Source organism: Sorex fumeus, unplaced genomic scaffold, assembly GCF_029834395.1.
Source record: "Sorex fumeus unplaced genomic scaffold, SorFum_2.1 ptg000037l, whole genome shotgun sequence".
NCBI classification, from domain to species: Eukaryota; Metazoa; Chordata; class Mammalia; order Eulipotyphla; family Soricidae; genus Sorex; species Sorex fumeus.
Window position 1 is genome coordinate 7,292,990 of NW_026606094.1, and position 21,999 is coordinate 7,314,988.

Here is a 21,999-nt window from a genome sequence, read left to right on the forward strand (position 1 = left end):
TAGCCAAGCTGGCTTTGGGCCTGGACCACCTCCACAGCTTGGGCATCATTTATAGAGACCTGAATCCTGAAAACATCCTTCTGTATGAGGAGGGCCATATCAAGCTCACTGACTTTGGCCTAAGCAAGGAGGCCATTGACCATGGGAAGAAGACCTATTCCTTCTGCGGGACGGTGGAGTACATGGCCCCAGAGGTTGTCAGCCTCCAGGGCCACACCCACAATGCTGACTTGTGGTCCTATGGGGTGCTGATGTTCGAGATGCTGACAGGCTCCCTGCCCTTCCTTCCAGGGGAAGGACCAGAAGGAGACTATGACACTGATTCTGAAGGCGAAGCTAGGCATGCCCCAGTTTCTGAGCACAGAAGCCCAGAGCCTCCTGCAGGCTCTCTTCAAGCAGAATCCTGCCAACCAGCTTGGCTCTGGTCCTGATGGGGCAGAGGAGATCAAGCGGCATGTCTTCTACTCCACCATTGACGGGAACAAGCTGTACCGTCGGGAGATCAAACCCTCTTTAAGGCAGCTGTGGCTCAGCCCAACGACACCTTTTACTTTGACACTGAGTTCACATTCCGCACCCCCAGGGACTCCCCAGGCATCCCCCCCACCGTGGGCGCCCATCAACTGTTCCGTGGCTTCAGCTTCGTGGCCACAGACCTGATGGATGATGACGGCAAACCTCACTCTACACAGGCACCACTTCACTTCACTCGGTGGTTCAGCAACTACACGGGAAGAACCTGGTGTTCAGTGTGGGCTCCTACTCCGTGTGTAAGTGCTATGTCCACAAAGTCATCAACACAGAGTATGCTGCCAAGGTCAAAAAACATAAATAAATGGGAAAAACAAAAAGAATGCACAGTTGAAAGTGGGCAGTGTGGTGTCTCCTACCGGGGCCACTTTCTCCAGCATGCACCCCCTCACACGGTTAGCCCCTTTGAGGGAAGGAGCCGGGAATCCACACAAGCATGAATTTCTCCAGAACCCAAGGTAGAAACGAGAGGGTGGACACAGGCAGGGCGTGTACAAGCCAACTGTAGCAGCGGACACACCCATGTGCTGGAACCTCCCAGAGCCTCAGTTTTCCCAGCCATGAAATGGAATGACCAGGGTGAGGCCAATTTTGCCAAGCATGGGAAACACCCCAACAAAGGCAGGGCACGCATGGGGCTTTGCCCAACACCTGGTGAGCAACCTGGCATATGAACGGGCCCTTGGAAAGCTGTGCCCTTGGCAAGAGGCAAAGTGCCCTGGTCACTCTGCGAAGTGGACAACACAGTGGGGCCCCTGTGTCCTGGAAACGGTCTTTTCTGGGGGACAGTGGTAAGGGGGGGAAGCAGGATTCCAGAAAAACAGAAACACTGATTGAACCTCAACTTGGGCTTTTTCCCCAAGACCCTGAGCACTGGGCACCCTTTGGGTGGTTTTGGTTTTTATTTTTTATTTTTTTATTTTTTATCAGAAGGAGTGTTTGGGAAGTTATAGGGGTTTTTGAAAAATTGATTCGTGAGAGAGTTGTCCCCAGCTCGTTGTGCATATAAAAGGCAATCAGAGCCCCTGCATGCTGGCGTTCACGATGCCTCTTTATTCATTACCGTGAAGCAAGAGCTGTGTGTCACCCGGAGCAAGGTTCGGGAGATGGGGACCTTCCCCCTGTGCCCGACAGAGTCCTTGCAAGTTGCGAATCTTCTTTGAAAAGAAAAACATTTCTGTGGGTGTAAACATTTGTCCCCTTTGGCTCGGAAGATGGAGATGAAAGAGTCTCAAGTTTGGAGTGTGAATTGGAAAAAAAAAAAACCCAGAACCAGAAAGTTCAAGAATGTTTTACAGCTGACAGCGCCAGAGTCGCAGACTCAGAGAGAAGAAAGTTCTTGTAATTGCCAAATAATTACTCAATTAACGTCACTCTGCACAGTGCTCTCAGAGTGGGCTGCTGGAGAAGCCGCGTCAGTCTTCCTCTGCCAAATCTGCTGTGGTTTCATTGTGAGTTTCCAAGGGGGAGTTTTAAGATCTTCTCTGAGTGCCCACATGGAACGCACCAGTGCTCCGTGGGGCTCTGGCCTATGACCCTTTTGGGATTATGCATTCATTATCTCAAGGGCTGGAAAAAACCATCTCTCCACCCTATTCAGTCCCATTCGCTTAGGGTGACTTAGGACTGTGGGTTTGAAGGGGGGAAGCAGATAGAAAAGTTCCCCCAGAGTCAGCTAGAACAATCTCCTAATGCCTGCAGGAGTATCTAGCACCACTGAGGTGGAAGAAATGAATGTCAATAAAAATACCTTAAGGCTATTCAATTGCGGGTGGGCAGGGAGACAGCACCCCATGAAAGTGCAGGAAGGTGCAGGACAATGAAAAGTGGGGGCCAGTGAGACTCAGGTCCCTGATCCCAAAACAAAACCACCCTGGGCTGGAGCAATAGCACAGCGGGTAGGGTATTTGCCTTGCATGAGGCTGACCCGGGTTTGATTCCCAGCTTCCCATATGTTCCCCCGAGCCCTGCCAGGAGTAATTCCTGAGTGCACGAGCTAGGAGTAAACCCTGTGCATTGCCGGTGTGACCCAAGAAAGCAATAAAATAGAATAAAATAAAAATAAAAAATAAAAACCAAAACCACCCAAAGGGTGTCCAGTGCATAGGATATATGAGAATTTATATCCAGTAGAGTTGGCATTGCAGTTTTCAATAGAGATTATATTTAGGAAATTAGAGAAGAAAAGGAATAAGAATCATTTGAGAAATAGTCTATACAGTATGGAGTGTTTAGAAAGCTCTAAAATTATATCTTGACGGTTAGAGAGATAGTACAGTGGGTAGGGAGCATGATTTGATGCATGTGGTCTAGGTTTGATTCCTGGCATTCTACACGGTGAACACCCTTCGGGTAATTCCTGAATACAGAGCTTAAAATAACCCATGCGAGTGACCAGTTGTGACCAAAAAAACAAAAGAAATTTAAAAATTGGAGCTTGATAAAGGTAAGATCTTGTTTCTGTAAAACATAAGACTAGCATTACTGATGTTATCGTATAAATACTTTTAACTTACCCAATTTAGCCACCAGTTTGATAACACTGAGTATACAACTGGAAAATGTGTAGCTTGCTATTGTACAATATAAGAGTATGCTGTAGAATGGTTCATATATTTCCACTTATACAGATGTGGTACTTACAAATAACCTAAAAATATATTAGTAAATTGAAGTATATCATTTATACCCTTTCAATTATAATTACTATTATTATAATTTATTTCAAAGTCAATGATTGCAGTGTTTGAAACCAGGCCACAGATTTCTAAATATTTAATAATCAGGTCTTGTGAGCTAGAAAAAAATAGAAAGTTAACGACTTGATTTTCTAATAGAGCTGTCAATTAGTGGGTATACTAAAAAAATGAAGGGACTATATTGAAACAGAGATTAAAAAATATACCTTGCACATGACCAACCTGCTTAGATCTCTTGCATTACATGATCCCTTGCACATCACTTGGTAAAACCACTACTTTATTTATTTATAGTTACACAATTATTGGCTTTCCCAACTTGCCAATGAATCAGAGGAAACATGATAGAATAAGACTCTTTGATGACAAACGGCATAAAAATAATTTTCCATTAAAGAAATAACATTCAAATGAAAATAAATGAGGGAATCGAGGAGAAATATTCGTAATGATGCCCAAAGGTGACAATACTGAGGCAGTGTCATTAGTAGAGAAGTGTCATCTCTTAAAATAGAAGGATGGAGCAGAGATAGTACAGTGAACAGGGTACTTGCCTTACATGTAAATAACCCTGATTCCACCTTTGGCACCCTATATAGTCTCCTAAAACCCCATCTGGAGTGAATCCTGAACACAGAGCCTGTAGTAAACCCTAAACAAAGGGGTGAGTCCGTCCCCCATAAAAACCAAACAAATAAAAAAAAAAAACAACTGACATACTGTTTCTCCATAAGTAATACTGGAGATGATCTGAGAATCATAGGATAAAAAGATTTAAGTGAAAATTTTAAAGGTAGAAAATCAAATTCTTTATATTATCAAACTAATTGGGAAATATCATTGACAGCATCAATGATCTAAGCCATCATTAGATCTAAGATAGATCTAAGCACCATACATCATAAACCTAAGCCTTTAGTCTCCCATCTGTACTTCGACTTTTACACCTCTAAAATTTGTTCTCAATTACACCAAGCTAATCAGAGATCTCAGCCTCAGAGTTGAATAAAACCTGGCCCATGAAGCACTTCATCTGACCTTCTGTGTCTCTGTGACCACATTTTTTGCTACTCATTCTTTGTACACTGTATTTTCATCACACAGACCTTTTTTTCCTTTTTCTTGAAAAACACATTCTAATTTTAAGACCATTGCTGGGATCCCAAACTCAGTCCATAATTTTCATTAAATTTCTGTTCTAATTTCAACAGATCAGATAGACCTGCTATGAGTATCTTACCTAGAAATACCCAACCCACATCTTTTCATCCTATATATACTATTTCATTGCTCTATGTGGCATATATTACTACTAAACAGACAATGTATGTACAGCATGAAAATGAGGCTATATGGTGAAGGGATAGTTCTCTGGGCCAGCTACATTTCCAGCCCAATTCAATTGTCTGTTATCTAACAATAATTGCTTTTTCATAAGTAAAATGTTCACATGTTTTTCTATTAGGGACAAGAAGGTAAATATTTTAGGTTTTATAGTGATATAGAGACTATCTTTAACTAGTTAGCAATGAAATATGAATGCATATATCCACAAACATCTAAACAAACAAACATGACTATGTTGCCCCTCACAATTTTCTTTTAAACTCTACTAGATAGTCAAGGAAATTTTTATTTTACATTGTAAAACATGTTTATGGGATACTGTTCTTTTGATCTTTTTGTATTTAGACTATAATAAGCCATTATTAGTCCAGAATTTGTGCAAAGAAAAAAGCCAGCTAGATTTGACCATGGATTTTTTTTTTATCTCTACAATATGCTATTCTTATTCAGTAATTAAATAAGTGGTGTCCAAAGAAAAGTAACTAAATGAGGTGATAAGAGCTTAATTTTCACCAAATATGTATTCACAAGGTCAGTCTGGCAAATATGAAAGAGTTAACAGAAATAATATGAAAATACCACTCATAGGGGGAAAATACTGAATGAATAAGTAACTAAGCAAGTGCATGCAAAATAATAATAATTATTTTAACAGTATTTCTATTACTATGCAATGTAGCAGAAAAACAATCTTATAATCTTTTACTCTGTCAGCAAATTGAGATTATAATCTTACTTCTACAAAACTAGTTAGAGAATTTCAATAAATCTTGCTATTTTATTTCCATTTAATTTCATTAATATATTTTACACTGATCTATTAGCTGGCTAAAACAAGTGAAATATTTCTATTAAATAATTGAACAAAAGCAAGGATGCACTTGATTCAATCATTATTATTAAGTGTCTACTACTATGTGCCAAAGCATAATGCTTATCTTATTACTCAATATCACAATATCATTACATTAAATAATTAATTTTAACATCTATTTATTATCAATTCAACTTACCAAAGGTTTGGGTAAAGTGAAACTTCCCCATATTATAATTCCATTGGCCCCCAGAGCATAACTTTCACCAATTGTATTCACAAGATCAATCTGGTATATGTGAAAGAGTTAACAGAAATATGTGAAAATGTCATCATAGGAAAGTAATTTCAAATCTAAGCATGCTAAGCCAACAATAATTTAACAATATTCACATCCCTTATTACCCTTTTACATATTCACTGTTCTTCTATATCCAAAATATATGTTATTATGTTCATTGATTCTATTGTCAAGAAAGTAAGCACTTTCATCTTAAATAAACTGTTACTACATTGTTTATATTGCCTTATTCCCCTGGCTGTATACAGGATTAAATTAAAAACAAATTTTATTTTGTACTTCTGTATGCACAATTAATTAATACAAAACTATGTAGGCTTGTTCGTAAAAACAATTAAAGATGAATTTTAGGAGCCGAGAGATATCTTAGTGGGTAGGATGCTTGCCTGGTACCCAGGCTGCCAAGGGTCAATGCTTCACATTCCATATTCCAAAGCCTGCCAAGGAGTGATCTCTGAGCTCAGAGCCTAGAATGAGTCCTGAGCACTTCCAGGTGTTGCTCAAAACCAGAAAAAAAAAAGATAAATTTTAGGGCTGTAAATATTACAAAGAGTAGGGCACCCGCCATACACACGCAGACCTTGATTTGGGCTCTGGCACCCTCTTTAGTCTCTCTGAAACTTCAGGAGTGATTCCTGAACACAGAGCCAGGAGCAAGCTCTGAATATAGTAAGATGTGTCCTCGAAAGAAAGAAGAAAAAGAAGAAGGAGGAGGAGGAGGAGGAGGAGGAGGAGGAGGAGGAAGGAAGGAAGGAAGGAAGGAAGGAAGGAAGGAAGGAAGGAAGGAAGGAAGGAAGGAAGGAAGGGAGGTAAATTTTTCTCCCTTTCAAAATGTAGTCAACTTCTACTAAACAGCATTGTGGACACTATTTTGCAGTTAACCTACCTTGATTTACTTACCTTGGAAAGAAATTCTGAAAATTTATCAGTAAAAACTGGACACACATATACAAAAACCGGAAGCGGATTATTACAATTGCGGATTTTAGATAGCTCAATGGCTTCATTAATACGTTTGTAGGAAAAGAGTGCAGCCTTTGGAGTTTGCTTTAATTTTGTATTTAGATAGATGGATGAGTAAAGGGCAGTGCTTTCATTCCACAACCAGTCGAGCCGATTATTTCTTCTCTTATCTATTTCAGGGCACCTTCCAGAGTAGCGGTCGTTGTGGTGATAATTATGATTATAACAATCAGGAAAAAGGTAAAAACCCCAATAATTTTTTGGCCGAAGTCTCAGTCCCAACTTCAAAGTCCTCAACATGAAATCCTTTCCTGCCGCTTCAAATTGTTTTGGGGCAAGGGACTCAGCAGCTTTATGAGAAAGGTTTGGATGTTTTTGCTTAACCAAATCAATTGATTCGTTCCTGTAAAGTTTTTTATATCCCCAGTTTCTTATCCAGATTGTTCTCCACTCATCCCAGTCAATTACAGCCAAACCTAACTCATTTTCTGGTAAGTAATAGATAATGTGTTTCTCAACCTGTTGCAAATGCGCATCTAGATTTCCCAACTGAGGAATTGTTCCATGATTCCCGTGGTTTGTGTGTGCTTCTATGTGGGGATAGAAGCCACATTTTTTGACATAGAATAGGGTAATAGTTTGACATGTGGCACCGGCTTGGGGATTTCCTATTAATGAATAGATAGATGCTCAGATCCACAGAAATATTATATGTTTTTACACAGTAGTCACTTGGGGTATTCCATCCTGAAACTAATGTGTTTGAGAGAATAGGAGGTGCTCTGAGATCCAGTCAAGAAAATTGGAAAAAGAAAGAAAATGAACACTGCCTTGGATGATCCACAGAGCCCAACAAAGCTCCTAGCAGAGGTATACTTGACCCATAACACTTCCATGCTATGGTAATGACTATTAGAATCACTTCTTCCTAGAGGTTTTGCTTTATTCAATAATTAATGTAAGCAATAAGCATAGAAGGAAATAATGATGTAACATTTATTTTATAATTATTATCTTTTTTTGCTTTTTGGGTCACACCCGGCAATGCACGGGGTCACTCCTGGCTCTGCGCTCAGCAATTACCCCTGGCGGTGCTCAAGGGACCATATGGGATGCTGGGAATAGAACCTGGGTCGACCACGTGCAAGGCAAACGCCCTACCCGAGGTGCTATCGCTCCAGCCCCGATGATGTAACATTTAAAAATTATTCTTCATGAATTATATTTCAGGTATGTTTTGAAAGTTGTTCCTCTATAGGTGAAAACAAAAAGAAACACAAAATACGTAATTACAGTGTGCTTTTGTACCAGAGATGGTAAATTTTTCTGACTTCTCAAACTTTCTTTGCCTAGAGTTTAATTTCATTTTTTCAATATAGAATACCTATTCCTGTGTGAAAACACTCATGTGTTTGAATCAAAACAATTCTTTCTTAATACAAATTCTTCTTAATACAAATTCTATAGTAGCTAACATTTCTCTCTTCTCAACTTGTTACTGAATTTGCAGAAAAGTGAATGTAGATATTTGTACTTTAACCTAACTAACTGTGCAGAATTGTTTACCAAGTAATGCAACAAAAAATACCTTTGAAATAATATAAATTGTTGGAACATTAATTCTGATTGATATTTATGAAAGACAACTTCAAAATTATCTCTCATATCCTTAAAATAACTTCTCAGAATTGTGAGAAAGTATCATTTTTTAAAAAGTGAGGGAAAATAGAGAAGCACATAAAACATTTCACAGGTTAAAAGTCAAAAGTTTGCTCAATTTTTGAATCAAACTAAATCTCCCCCTGGTGGCCAAGTTCAAATGCTCTTCAGAACAATACTCTATCTTCTCTAAAAACAATGCGTTCTCATGTTTAAAGTTAACAAAATCCTTTTTTCTGTCTTCACCTGAAAGAATGAATTCTGTCCTAGCTTCATCACATAATGGCTTATAATATCCAAATCTTCACAACTTAATTTTTGTCATCTTAAGTAACTTCCTTATAGTACTTTACCTTTTCTAATTATTTATTGACTTATGGGTGTAATATTGATTCTGTGTGAACTACTTATTAGCCTATATAATTAACCTGTAATTCATCTGAGTAACAGTAGCTTTTGTGTGAGAATAAGTGCTTTGATTAATTGAGTTATTTTTGTTTGACGTGTTCTAATATAGCTGACTATAGAAAGACACTAATCTCATGTTGTTTTTCCAAATGACTACAATAGTAAGCATACCACTGAGGCACAGAGAAGTTAGAGGATCATAGTCTGATTTTAATATGAATTCTAATGCTTCTGTCTTGGAAATGATATTTATATATTATAAAATATTTGAATATATTAATTCTAATGAAAATACATGAGTGGTCAATATAAAAAGGTTTTATTAGAAATAAAAATAATAATTTAGACCACTGGTTGGTACTGAATCCTTTGTGGAACTGGCTAGCTCGCATGGTTGTCCTTCATCTAGTGTTCTGCCAATCCTATTCAGGATGACTCGAGTGAGCAGCTTGTACATGACAGACAATAGGCAGATCGGGTGATAGTTGCCAATGTCATGGATGTCTCCCTTCTTGTACAGTAGTACAGTCCTGCTGGTGTTCCACTGGGATGGAACCTTGCATTCAGACAGGTAGCGTGTGAAGAGCTGAGCCAGCATATTGATGAGTACTGACGGCAGGTTCTTCAGGTGTTCAGGTCTGACCTTGTCTGGGCGGGGTGCTGTTTGTTTCTTTACTGACGAAATGGCATGTAGGATTTCGGTAGGGAGAACATTGGGAATGACATATCCATCCTGTGGTATTTGGTATGTGGGCAGGTGGATGTGGCTATCGAAGATATCTGAGTAGAAGTCATGAATAATCTTCTCCATTGACCTTCTGGAAGATGTGATAGATCCATCAGGATGTCGGAGGGCAGTCATCTTGGTCTTGTAGTTGGCGAAGGACAGGAGGGCATTACGAATTCTTTTCCTGGCTTCTGCTGCATCTACCAGTACTTCTGCTTTTCTCCCTTTGAGGTCTTCCTTGATCACATCTCTGCACTGCTTTGTGAGCTCAGACATTCACTTGCGGTTGCCTGAGGTATGCGCCAAACCACGTTGGTGAATAAGCTCAAGAGTTTTCAAAGACAGGCATTTTTTTGTGGCTATTTCTCTCTTGGCATTCCTTGCACAGTCATGGAGTTGCTGAACCAGTTGATCATATTCCTCATCTATGTTGTCAACAATGGTATCTTCCCATGTTACAGCATTAGTGCCAAACAGCACCCAGTTGGTGGTAGTTCTGGGAGTTCTCTTCTTAAACTTTGCAGCCCTTTCTCCCTGCTCTGTGAAGTAGAATTTTTCACGAAGGAGATGGTAGTCTGATCCTGTTTGGAACAACAGCGACATCGGTCAGGAAAAACCGTGGCTTGAATATGATGTGGTCTATTTCATTGTGGAACCGTCCACTGGGAGACTCCCATGTCCAACATTTAGATTCGGCCTTCTGGAACTGTGAGTTACCATGGATGGTCTTGGTCAACATGATGAACTCAGACAGTCTCTAACCCTGTTTGTTCCATACTAGGCCATGGGTCCTGATGTGAAGTTCCTCAGCTGATCTTCTCGGTCCTATCTTGGCATTAAAATCACCCACAATGATCTTCTAGAAGATGTGGTATTCTTTATAGAACTTCTCCAGCTTCGTGTAGAACTGCTCAGTTTCTCCTTTATCATAATTGGATGTTGGTGTGTGGACAATGAAGACAGAAACTGCCGACAGTTAGCCACATGCATTCAAGTGTAAACATCCTATTCAGGTTGTTAGGCATTCAAATGAATCAATGCTCATGGCCAAGTTTGTGTTGACAAGGACACTGATGCCTCCCACACCTCTTTTGTCGCATGTTTCGGGGAAAAATTCTTCTCCAATGTCAAAAACGGCTTAATGTGATTGATGCCTTCTTGTCTCGGTCAGACCAATGATGCCGTACTTGATCTTTCGGGTTTGTACCATCAGGTCCTCAGTGGATGCATCCAATGCTAGCATACATACATTGAAAGTACAGAGAATCATTTTTGTCTTTCTTCATTTTGGCAGCCTATTTTGGCTCTCCTTCTTCATCCTTCTCAATGCTGTCATATTGATGACACCTTCAAGGTAAGGGGAATGAGACCCATTGTAATTACTGGGAGTGAATATAGATGGTCGGCAACTGTACCACCTCCACTTTGCTGATGATATTGTTTTAATAACATCAAACATTATCCAAGTGGCACAAATGCTGGCAAACTTCGACCATGAGTGTGGAAAGGTCGGAGTACAGCTGAATTTTATGAAGACAATGTTTATGAGAAACAGCCTCATTCCTGATGCTCCATTCGCTCTCAATGGAATGACCGTTTCCAAATGCAACAGTTATGTGTACCTAGGTCGAGAAGTCAACATGACAAATGACCTGGCACCTGAGTTGCGCAGGAGGAAGAGAGCAGCTTGGAATGCCTTCAAGAGCATCAAAGAAATAGCTAAGAGGATGAAGAACCTCCGCCTCCAGGCACATCTCTTTGATTGCACTGTTCTTCCTGCATTAACATAAGTCTCAGAGACCTGGGCCCTATGCAAACAGGATGAGAATGCTATGCTATTCAGGTCTCCCAAAGAGGAATAGAAAGACCTATGCTTGAGTATCATGTTTCACTAAAATGAGAGAAAGAATCTCGAGTTCTGACCTCTGTCAATGATGATGTTAAAAAGGCTGGAGCGATAGCACAGTGGTAGGGCGTCTACCTTGCGCGCAGCCAACTTGGCGGAGCCAGGTTCGATTCCTCCGCCCCTCTCAGAGAGCCTGGCAAGCTACCGAGAGTGTTCGATATGCCAAACACAGTAACAAGAAGTCTCACAATGGAGACGTTACTGGGCCTGCTCGAGCAAATCGATGAACAATGGGAGGACAGCTCCTTACAGCTCCTGTACAAAGTAACTTCTATTTCATTCAAGTTTTATTTAAAAATTTTAGTAAATTAGTTTCATCATCAGGCCCGAATTAAATTCAACATCTTTTAAAAATAATATTTAAAAAGAATAAGTATTGAATGATTCTGAATCTGGGTTAAAAAAAATAAAACCTGAAGAATGTTAGAGTGAGATTTCAGTTATATCATGGTGTTCTGGCACACCTTAAGGTATCCAACACCAAAAATACATACTGGGAAACCTAAGTTCTTTCAGGAATGACACCATTTTGACTTAATTTTTCACCATTTAAAGTTAAACGGACTGAAAATCTCATTTGCATAAGCAGATCAGATTGGGAACTAGCCATTCCATTTTTCTTTGTAAATTTTTTTTTAACCTGAGAACTCAAATATCTCTTAAATATTTCTTGGACTTATGTCTTGTGGAGTGCAGTGCAGTTCTAAAGTTTTGTAAAACATGTTTGTAGGATCAAATTCTATCCTCCAAATTTCCTACAGCCTGAACACAACCAGGAGTAATCCCTGAGTCCAGAGTCAGGAGTAAGCACTGCTATTTTTTTTTTTTTTTGGCAAAAGCAAACAAAATAAACAACAAAAGTAAATAATAGAGCAACAATTACAATGCCATGTTATGATGTTTAGTAAAATGATATTTATCAACCCCTTCACCAAAAGCCTGGGTTTTGAACATGGCAGGAACGTCAAATCAGCACTTTAGCATATTGCTTATTTTGAGTTGAAGGTGATTGAGCAAATAACAAATGCAGAAAGGCACCTTTGTGCTCCCCTTCCATTCTATGGTGGAAGAAATTTCCCATATAAAAAGTACATTCCCGCTGCCAGGAAAAGAAAAACAGCTAATTACCAGAGACTAAGAATTGAAAAAGTCAATCAGAACTAATTCACCCACTAGGATAGTCCTCCTCTTTTCACTTGTTTGTATTTAATTTTGTTCATTTGTTTGTTTTGTTTTGGGACTTTCATTCGGCCATGCTCAGGGCTTACTCCTGATTCTGCGCTGAGAGATAACTCCTAGTAAGTTCACATGACAATGCGGGGTGCTAGGGTGTGAAGTTAGAGCCTACCTGTGCAAGACAAACACCTACTTGCTATACTATCATTCTGGCCCCTCCAGTAGTTTTATTACTAAAGTTTCTGGTCAGGTTTACACAATGTATTATCCCTAGAACCTTTAACCTTTGCTTTGTAGTACCACAGTTTATTATTATTCTTTCTTTAAAACATATACATATACATATACAAATACATATACATATATGTGTATGTGTGTGTTTCTCCAGTTAATCAGTTCCTATTCTTTGAATTCATAGTACTCAAAATATTTAAGAGCCTGAGAAGTTTCTTTTTTCCTTCCTTATTGTTTGTATATGGTAAATATCAAGCAAAGAAAAGAGGAGGCAAAACCCAAAGTCATTTAATGATTCATAGAGCTGCTAACATTAACTATCCCCTAGAAACTGTTTTTAATCTATGTGAGCTGATAAAGAATCATTGATGGAAATTAAATATTAGCAAATTTAAACTTCAGATGAGTCAGATACGAAGCTGAAACTATGTCATAGCAATGCATTCATCCCCAGAGTGGAAACTCTGAGAGGAACTCTACCTGAGAAAGTTTTCATGGATCATGACTGTATCAGCAGAGCAGATTCCCACCTCATTGGACACTGTATTCGTAGAGTTGCTCATTTATCTTCGTGAAGGAATCCACTAAGAAAAAAGAAAAAAATCAAGCTTAGGCTTCAGATTGTCTTCTTTAAGCCTTGCCTCAATAAAATCATGCTAACTCTCCAAATATGATTATTTGTGGTATGAATCATTTAATTTAGATGAGTAGGATAAATAAATGAGATGCAAATATGTGGCTTCTAAAACAAATAATGGCAAATTATTAATATATAATCCTGATAGTTTTTACATTGTAGAGTAACTTTGGCCAGTCTGATTGCTTTGCTTCTATTTCAGAGAAAAAGAGTTCTTACTAAAAATCAAAGAAGCATTTGATAACAAAGGGGTTTCTCAGTACCAAACTCAAAGCAACTTCTAGTATGTTCATCATACCCACAAAATAGGTGTAATCACTAACCGTCATTACATATTTGTTATAAAAATAAACTATCCAATGAGTATATCACATATGATAAAATATGTGGCTGATGTTAATCTAAAAGAAAAATTAAATTATTAATGAATCTAAAAATTATGTCCGAAATAAGCATTAGCATTTAAAATTTTCTTTGCCTCTGCATACATTAATAAATACCAGAACAATTTACCCTTGTAGATGAGAAGAACAGGCAGTTTCTTTGTTCCCTCACCAAGAACAGGAGAAAGCAAGAGTGCCCTAAAATATTCGCCTGAGAAAATAGCAATAGGAAGTCAAAGTTTGGGTGATAGTCAACTAAGAACCTGGGCAGGTGATGACAAAATGGGAGTGTCCCTGAGACTCACAACTGGGAAAAGATATGGTAAATCAAGGTCATTATGTAGAATGGGGAATGAAACTGTGAAAACATACATCAATATTTAAGATGAGAGGGTTGTTATACCTAATATTTAAAGAATGCAGACCACATCCATTGAGGTTGTAAATGGATCAAATATGAGTTTGGGAGATGGGGTGATGATCATGATGAAGCTTACTCTCTATTCAAAATCTATTTATAAGGCTTTAAATAAAATAATTTCAAATTCACATACTCAGCTCTGAGCAAAATTGTATTGCAACTGGTCTCCGAATGTGGCATAAAGTCACTCAACTATTTAATGAATGTTTTAATAACATTAGAAAAAAGCAATAGCATTTAAAATTTTCTCTTATTTAAATATATTTCTATTATAATAGTTTATAATAACTCAATGCTAACTAAATGATAACTAAATACTGACTATATTCAATTGAATATAGCTTAGGTAAAGGTAAAGGTAAAGGCCCTCCCGTTGATCATCGATTTACTCGAGCAGGCCCGCTCGAATATAGCTTATTTGCTTTTAATTTTTATCAGGCAAAAACAAAAGTTTTAGCTTTAAGAGTTAGAAATGGAGGCATACCAAACAGTGATCTGCATCAAAGATAGAGTCAATACTATGCAGTCCACTGATGCTTGGGAGCAAACTCAAGACCTGATATATACGCTCTCTTACATAAGCCACATTCTGATCCAATAGTCACAGTTTCAAATATCCAAGCTTTATTCTATTGAATCAAAGTGAAAATACACTTTAGAAAAAAGAAATTGTCCACTGATCCTAAGTAGAGTGCCCTATTCAAGCTAATTCTTTTTTTTTTTATCAGTGAAACACCATGAGGTACAGTTGTAGACTTACAAATTTTTGTGCTTGGGTTTCAGTTATACAATGATAGAGTACCCATCCCTCCACCAGTGCCCATTCTTCACCATCACTAATCCCAGTATTCCTCCCACCCCCACCCCACCCCCATCCCTGCCTCTGTGGCAGGACACTCCTTTTTGTTCTCTCTCTCCGTTTGGGTAGTGTGGTTTGCAAAAGAGAAATTGAGTGTCAATCATTTTTGGTGTATAGTCTGCTTTTAGCATGCATCTCCCATCCTGGGAGGATCTTCCCAATACCCTTTATTTGGTGCTCCCTTCTCTATCTGAGCTACCTTTACCCCTAGAGTGTGTGACTGGTCTCTAAGCCATGGAGTAAACCTCCTGGTATTTATCTCGGCTATTCTTGAGTGTTTGTCTCCTATTTTGTTACTTTATGTTCCCCAGATGAATGCAATCTTTCTATGTCTGTCCCTCTCTTTCTGACTCATTTCGCTTAGCATGATACTTTCCATGTAGTACCACTTGTATATAAATTTCATGACTTCATCCTTTCTAACAGCTAAATAGTACTCCGTTATTCAAATTAATTATAAAGTATTAATTTTTCACATAGCTCTCTATAGTGAATAGTCCCTAAATTTGAGAAGGAAATATGAACACAATAGAATACAATTTCTGAGAAGGAAATTGACTTCTTTAATTATAAAGTGAAATATAGATGGTGGATATTTTTTCTTGTATTATTAGTCTCATACAATGCAGTCAGTATCAACATCCCTGGGATGGGAAGACATAGAGTTCAGTCTAAATATCTTCATAAACACGTGTTTAATTAGACCCAGAGCACTGCTTCTGCATCTGATACATTTGCTTATTTTTTGTTTTATTTGTTTTGATAACTTCTACACAATTGTTGCCTTGTTTGTCTATTTCCCCTTCTTTATTTTAAATTAATGTTTTGTTCATTTTGTATCCATACCCAGCATTGCTCAGGGGTTATTCCAAGCTCATGCAAACGGTTGCCCTTTCTGAGGAACTGTCACAGTTCTTAAATCTTTAATCAGTGCAATTTTGAGTCTGTGCTTGTATATTTCATCTTGCTCAAATATCTTATCTTACTAAAATATACACTTGAACAAAGAGGCAGACCTGACCTGCAAAGTAGTCAGGTCAGCTCTGGTTCCTAAGTCATTCCTATGAGGACTGAGGTAGAGACTAAAATTAAGCCATATTTATAAGAAACACATCAATTCAATCCCCAGCACTGCATATCATCCTTTGATCACTCCTAGGAGTGACCTGTGAGCACAGCACGGTGAGCCTGGACACTACTGGGCTTGTACCCCTCATTCTAAGACCCCAATTAATAAGAAAACATATCTGCTGAGAGATCAAGCTAAAAAATCATCAATTTTCTGCTTTTGAAAAGGACAGAAATACAATTAGAGTAAAATTTGGTATCTGAGGATGAACTGCATGCTTTAAAGAGGTTTTCTCATAGAGGAGACTGCAGCACACACTAAGGGATCCTTGATATCAACCCCTTGTCGGATGTGTATTCGGCAAATATCCTTTCCCATTCTGTAGACTGTCTTTGTATTTTGGTCACTGTTTTCTTTGCAAGCCAGAAGTTTTAATAATGTTTCAATTAAAAAAATGTTGTGGGCTCAAACTTCTAATTTTCTAACATGTTTTCCCACACGGTTAGTACTTTGGACAACATTGAGTGTGATCCAAAAGTCACTTCATAAACATAAAGTAACACTAATCACCCTTAACACTATAGATGATATGATTTTATGGAAGTATACCTAAGAGGAGATGAAGACCTAATTAATGTATCACATTTTAACTCCTAAAAATAGCAGTGGACACAATTTGAATTATTATATCTCCTAGTTCACTGATAATTTTATGTCTTATTGTCAGTTGTTAGAAAAGATAGCAAAGAGTTTTTTTATGCTTTATGTCATGAACATAGAAAGTAATTATAGTGACTGAAGGATTGCAGGTTGCACACATGAGTTACTTTGAGAAATATTTTTTGAAAATTGCTCAGGTGTAGATGCGCGACATCTTATTGTGACATCTTATTATCTAATTCCTACTTTGGACAAACTGGCAGGCTACCAAATATAACTTGCCCACACAGCAGAGTCTGGCAAACTCCCCGTGGCGTACCCAAAATGCCAAATACCAGTAACAAAGATGGGTCTCATTCTCCTAACCCTGAAAGAGCCTTGAATATGGCACTTTTTAAAAAATCTCAGGGCTAGGATGAAGGAGACGTTACTGGGGCCCGTTGGAGGCAATTGACAAACAACAGGATGATCGTGATCATGATGGCTCAGGTCTATAATGTGAGACAAGTTCACTGTCTAGCCCTAAAATCATATTCCTGTTACCTAGTTCCATAAGCTTTGTGATCATCAAAAAAAAATGTTTCACCAACACAGAGTAGATGTCCAGATACTTATATTATTTCGTGAAAAAAATCTCCATTGAATTACATTTTGTGTTATGTCACTTCAAATTAGTCAAAGGAATGAAAGTTCCCTAATGTGGGCTAGAGAGACAACACTGCAGATAGGGCACTTGCCTTGCATGTGACTGACTCAGATTTGATTCCCTGTACCTAACATGATTATCCATCGTGTCAGCAGTGATTTTTTTTGGCCAAAGACTGGAAGGAAATTCCGAGAACTTTCATGTGTGGCCCAACAACAAACAAATGGAAAAACACCAAAAGTATCTGAGATACCACAGAACTATGAGTTGAAATAAAAGTGCTTTATCATGCTTCTAGGTTGCTTATCAAAAAAAAAAAAAGAAATATAGATGTTTGAGCAGGATATTCACTTAATCTTCTCTGTATGGTCTACTTTTTCCAAAGCATTAATGTGATATGGTATAGTATGATTTTAAGTAGCTCTACATGATAGGGGGGGCTGAATACCTATATATATATGTATATATGCACACATATATACATATATATTATATATTATATGTGTGTAAAATGCTTTTTCTTCTGGTTCACCGATAATTTAATATTATGCCTTATTTTTCATTGTTAAAAATGTCAAATGCTTTTAATTTTTTTTGTTGAATCACTATGAAATAGACCATTGCAAAACTGCTCCTGATTGGGCTCCAGTCATATAGTGTTCCAACATCAAAATGCTTTTGAGCAGCCAGAACGATAGTACAGTGGGTAGGGCATTTGCCTTGCACGTGGCTGACCCAGGTTCAATTCCCAGCATCCCATATGGTCCCCTGAGCACCACCAAGAGTAATTCCTAAGTGCAGAGCCAGGAGTAACCCCTGTGCATCGCCAAGTGTGACCCAAAAAGAAAAGAAATGCTTTTGATATCATTCATGCCAAGAACATAAAAAGCAATTATGCTTCCTGAAGGATTACAGGTGGCACAACAGTCACTTTGTGAGATATTTTGTCTAATATTGTTCCAGTCAAGTCTCTGCATACCCCTGATATCATGTTCCTGGTACAGAGTGTTGAGAATCTTTGAGACCATCACAGAATATTTCACCAACACAGAATAGATGTTCAGATACATATATTATGTTGTGGAAAAATAATCTCCAATGCATGTACATTTTGTGATCAGTGTCTCATGAATAAGTCAACAGATTGAAAGTCCCTATTTTGGGACTTGAGAGAGAGTCAAGCAATCCCGTGTTTGATCTCTGCATACCAAATCATCCTCTGAGCCTTCCAGGAGTGATGCCTCAGCACAAAGCCAGGAGAAAGCCCCAACAACCACAGAATGAGTGAAAAAAAATGGTCAAAAAATTCTGAGAGACCTCAGAACTGTGAGATGAGATGAAAGGACGTTCCCAAGCTTGCAGGACACTTACAGGTTAGATGGAGCTATAGAAGTGGCAGAAGGAATTTTCACTTAACCTCTTCACTTAACTTTCTCATTCCAAATATAAGCGTGCTATGGCAAGAGAAATCTAAGCCTACATATCTAGTTATTTCGATCTAGAAATAAGATTTTATAGACTCAAATTTTAAAGGTTGGAAGGAGATTTCTTATTTGTTCACTGAGGAAAGAATAAAAAGATCAGTAACATAGAATCTGAGTAGAGGATATGAGAAAAATGAAACTGAAGATAAACCTCAGGCACTCTCTATTGAATAAAATAAATAAGGGGGAGGTGTTGCAAGGAAAATACAGAATATGTGGATTCACATCCTAGATATTTGGGAATATTGTGTATGTGAAATAATTATATGTCTTTATAAATGAGACGCTTCACTCTACAGTTAACTCTTCACAATTTATATACTGAAGAAAACTTGAATCTGTGTCGCCATTTGCCTGAGTGCAAGAACATGGTAAGAGGCAGACCCAAAAGTGAAAATCAGAAAGTTTGATTCAAAAAGACTTCTCTTACACATATAATAAAACTTGAAGATATTTAAAATTAGGTGGAACATCATAAAGATATAAGTATGCAGTTAAAATGATTTATGATAAGAAGGAACATATAAAAATATACATTTTGAATAGTCTGTTGAAGAGTGTGACTTTCTGACAAAGATTGACCTCCTCCCCAAAAATCAAGTAAGGGCATTCTCAAGAGACAGAGAAGAGATTCTCCTCTTCTAAAGTTTTCTCTAAATTGGTCTGCCACCTTCTCTAGTAAATTGATAACTAGACTGAGGTTATGGGCCAGTATTATAAATGGTGTGGGGTTTTATTTTTATCATTTCTTTCTTTACTTAATTGGTTGTTCTTAGTGCTTGATTTTTCTAAGGTTGAGACTTTTATATAGAAAAATTTCCGTTTGCTTTTCTAGATAGCCACCTCATATTCTAGAGCCACCTCAGTCATTTCAGTGCTGTTTATATTAATAAATGTAATTAATTTAATAGCAACATTATTATATTTCCCATGAAAGTTCTAGGTCAGAAATAATTTTTTAAAAACTACAAGATCAACAGTTGAAGGTACCCCATAAGAGGGCTAGGTTAATCTAGCCTTATCTACTTCCTGAAGTGCAAGAAGTACCTAACTGAAATTTTTACAAGCTGGAATCTTGAGAAACGTTTTCTGTAGAAAAAATGAGGTAGGCAGAGTGGGATGGGAGGGGGTGGAGAGAGGGATACTGGGATCAGTGGTGGTAGAAAATGGGCACTGGTGGAGGGATAGCTACTCGATCATTGTATAATTGAAACCCAAGCACAAAAATTTGTAAGTCTACAACTGTACCTCATGGTGTTTCACTAATAAAATTTTTTTTTAAAAATGTGGTGGACTGAAACTTTCAATTCTATAACCAAAAGATTAGTACTCTGGGCAATTAGAAGTGTGTACCAAAAGTTGCCTCAAACAAAAATAACACCCTGCTTTTATCACAATAGATGATGTGATTTTAAGTCACTCTACATGAAAGTGGTATGAAGACCTAATAAATATTTGATATTTTAAATCACGATAAAGCCAGTGGAGACAATCTGAATTCTTATTTATTCTGACCACCTGATAATTTTATACCTTATCATCATTTGTTAACAAAGAGAACAAATTTCTTTTGATATCTTTAAAGTGATGAGCACAAAAAGTAATTATATGACTGGAGGATTATAGTTGGCACACTTGAGTTACTTTGAGGATTAGTTTGTTCCAAGTTGTTCAAGGCTGAAATGTGAGACAGGTTCTCTGTGTAGCTATGATATCACCTTTTTGTTACTGAGTGTTCCAGAACCTTTGTGATCATCAAAATATGCATCATCAGCACAGAGCAGATATTCAGTTACATATCTTACATTGTAGAAATAAATTTCCAATGAATGTATGTTTTGTTTTCAGTCAGTCACAAACAAGTTAAGTAAATAAAAATATACTAAAATGAGGTGTGTGAGTGACCCAGCTATGATCCCCGGTACTCCATATGGTTCCCGAGTGAACCCTAAACACAAATCTGAGAAGAAGCCTTGAGCATTGCTGTGTGTGGCCCCCAAATTCTCCTAAATTATCTTAGGTTAAATGTATAGTTATTTCTAAAGATACAAAAGGTTAAAGGCTCAAAGTTTAAGACTCTAAAGATGATTTCTTGTTTACTCTCTAGGGAGAGATGAAAAGGTCAGAGCCTAGAATCAGAGCAGAAGATAGAGGAACACAGGAACTGAAGACACTGTCTTTCAGACACTATACATTAATGGAAGATGTTGCCAGAAAATAAAGAATTTTCTATTTATCCAGTGCATATTTGATATTTGGTATACTTTTATGAATGTGGAATATATGATATTGATAAATATATTGATAAATGAAGCTCCACTCTACATTTAAGCTTCAAAATTATTTTTACCAAAAAACCTCAAATCTTTGTGGCCACTTGTGTAATTGTCAAAAGATTAAAGGCAGAGCCAAAAGTGAAAATCAGAATATTTGATTCTATAAAAACCTCTCATCACCCATACCACAAAATCTCAAGATGTTTACGTGGAACTGCAGAATGAAGTAATTATATATTTCCAAGTATTTATTGAAAATCAGAATATTTGATTCTATAAAAACCTCTCATCACCCATACCACAAAATCTCAAGATGTTTAAGTGGAACTGCATAATGAAGTAATTATACATTTCCAAGTATTTATGCTGAAAAGGAACATTTACTACAAGAGTTGTTGAATGGTTTATACACCAGTGTGATTTACTGAAAACTTTCCAGTGTCGTACTTGATTTCTATTGTGTTCTCATCAAAGATTAAATGTCATATAAGGAACTCTCTTATCCTCAGAATGAGATTACTGACTCATTTTAAATTCCTGTGTCACAAAAAAGATTTGACTTGGCATTCCTTAAAGATTCTATGAGTAGAATGAGTGTTCCTACAATAGTGGTTACTCCCTGCTTGAAAATTAGTGGTTGTGTATTTTCTCAAGTGGTTGGACTGAGAAGTCTGAAAATAATAAGTCACTCTATGAGTGCAGAATTTAAATTTATATAAGAATTGGATTTGTGTTTTATGGCACCTTAAGGAAGATGTTTGCGGAACACCAGGGTTCAAAGAGGAACATTGTAATTAGT

At 37.6% G+C, this 21,999-nt stretch overlaps 1 protein-coding gene across 1 annotated transcript in view; it reads left to right on the forward strand.

Annotated features, from left to right (window-relative positions):
• Nucleotides 1-312: 312 nt before the first annotated feature.
• LOC130027620 (hyaluronidase PH-20-like) overlaps nt 313-21,999 on the forward strand; it is a 78,186-nt gene continuing 56,499 nt past the window's right edge. The window contains exons 1-3 of the mRNA XM_056118470.1: nt 313-488; nt 584-770; nt 6,835-6,895. Of these exons, the coding sequence (XP_055974445.1) occupies nt 313-488; nt 584-770; nt 6,835-6,895 (424 nt within the window). The remainder of the gene's footprint in view (nt 489-583; nt 771-6,834; nt 6,896-21,999) is intronic.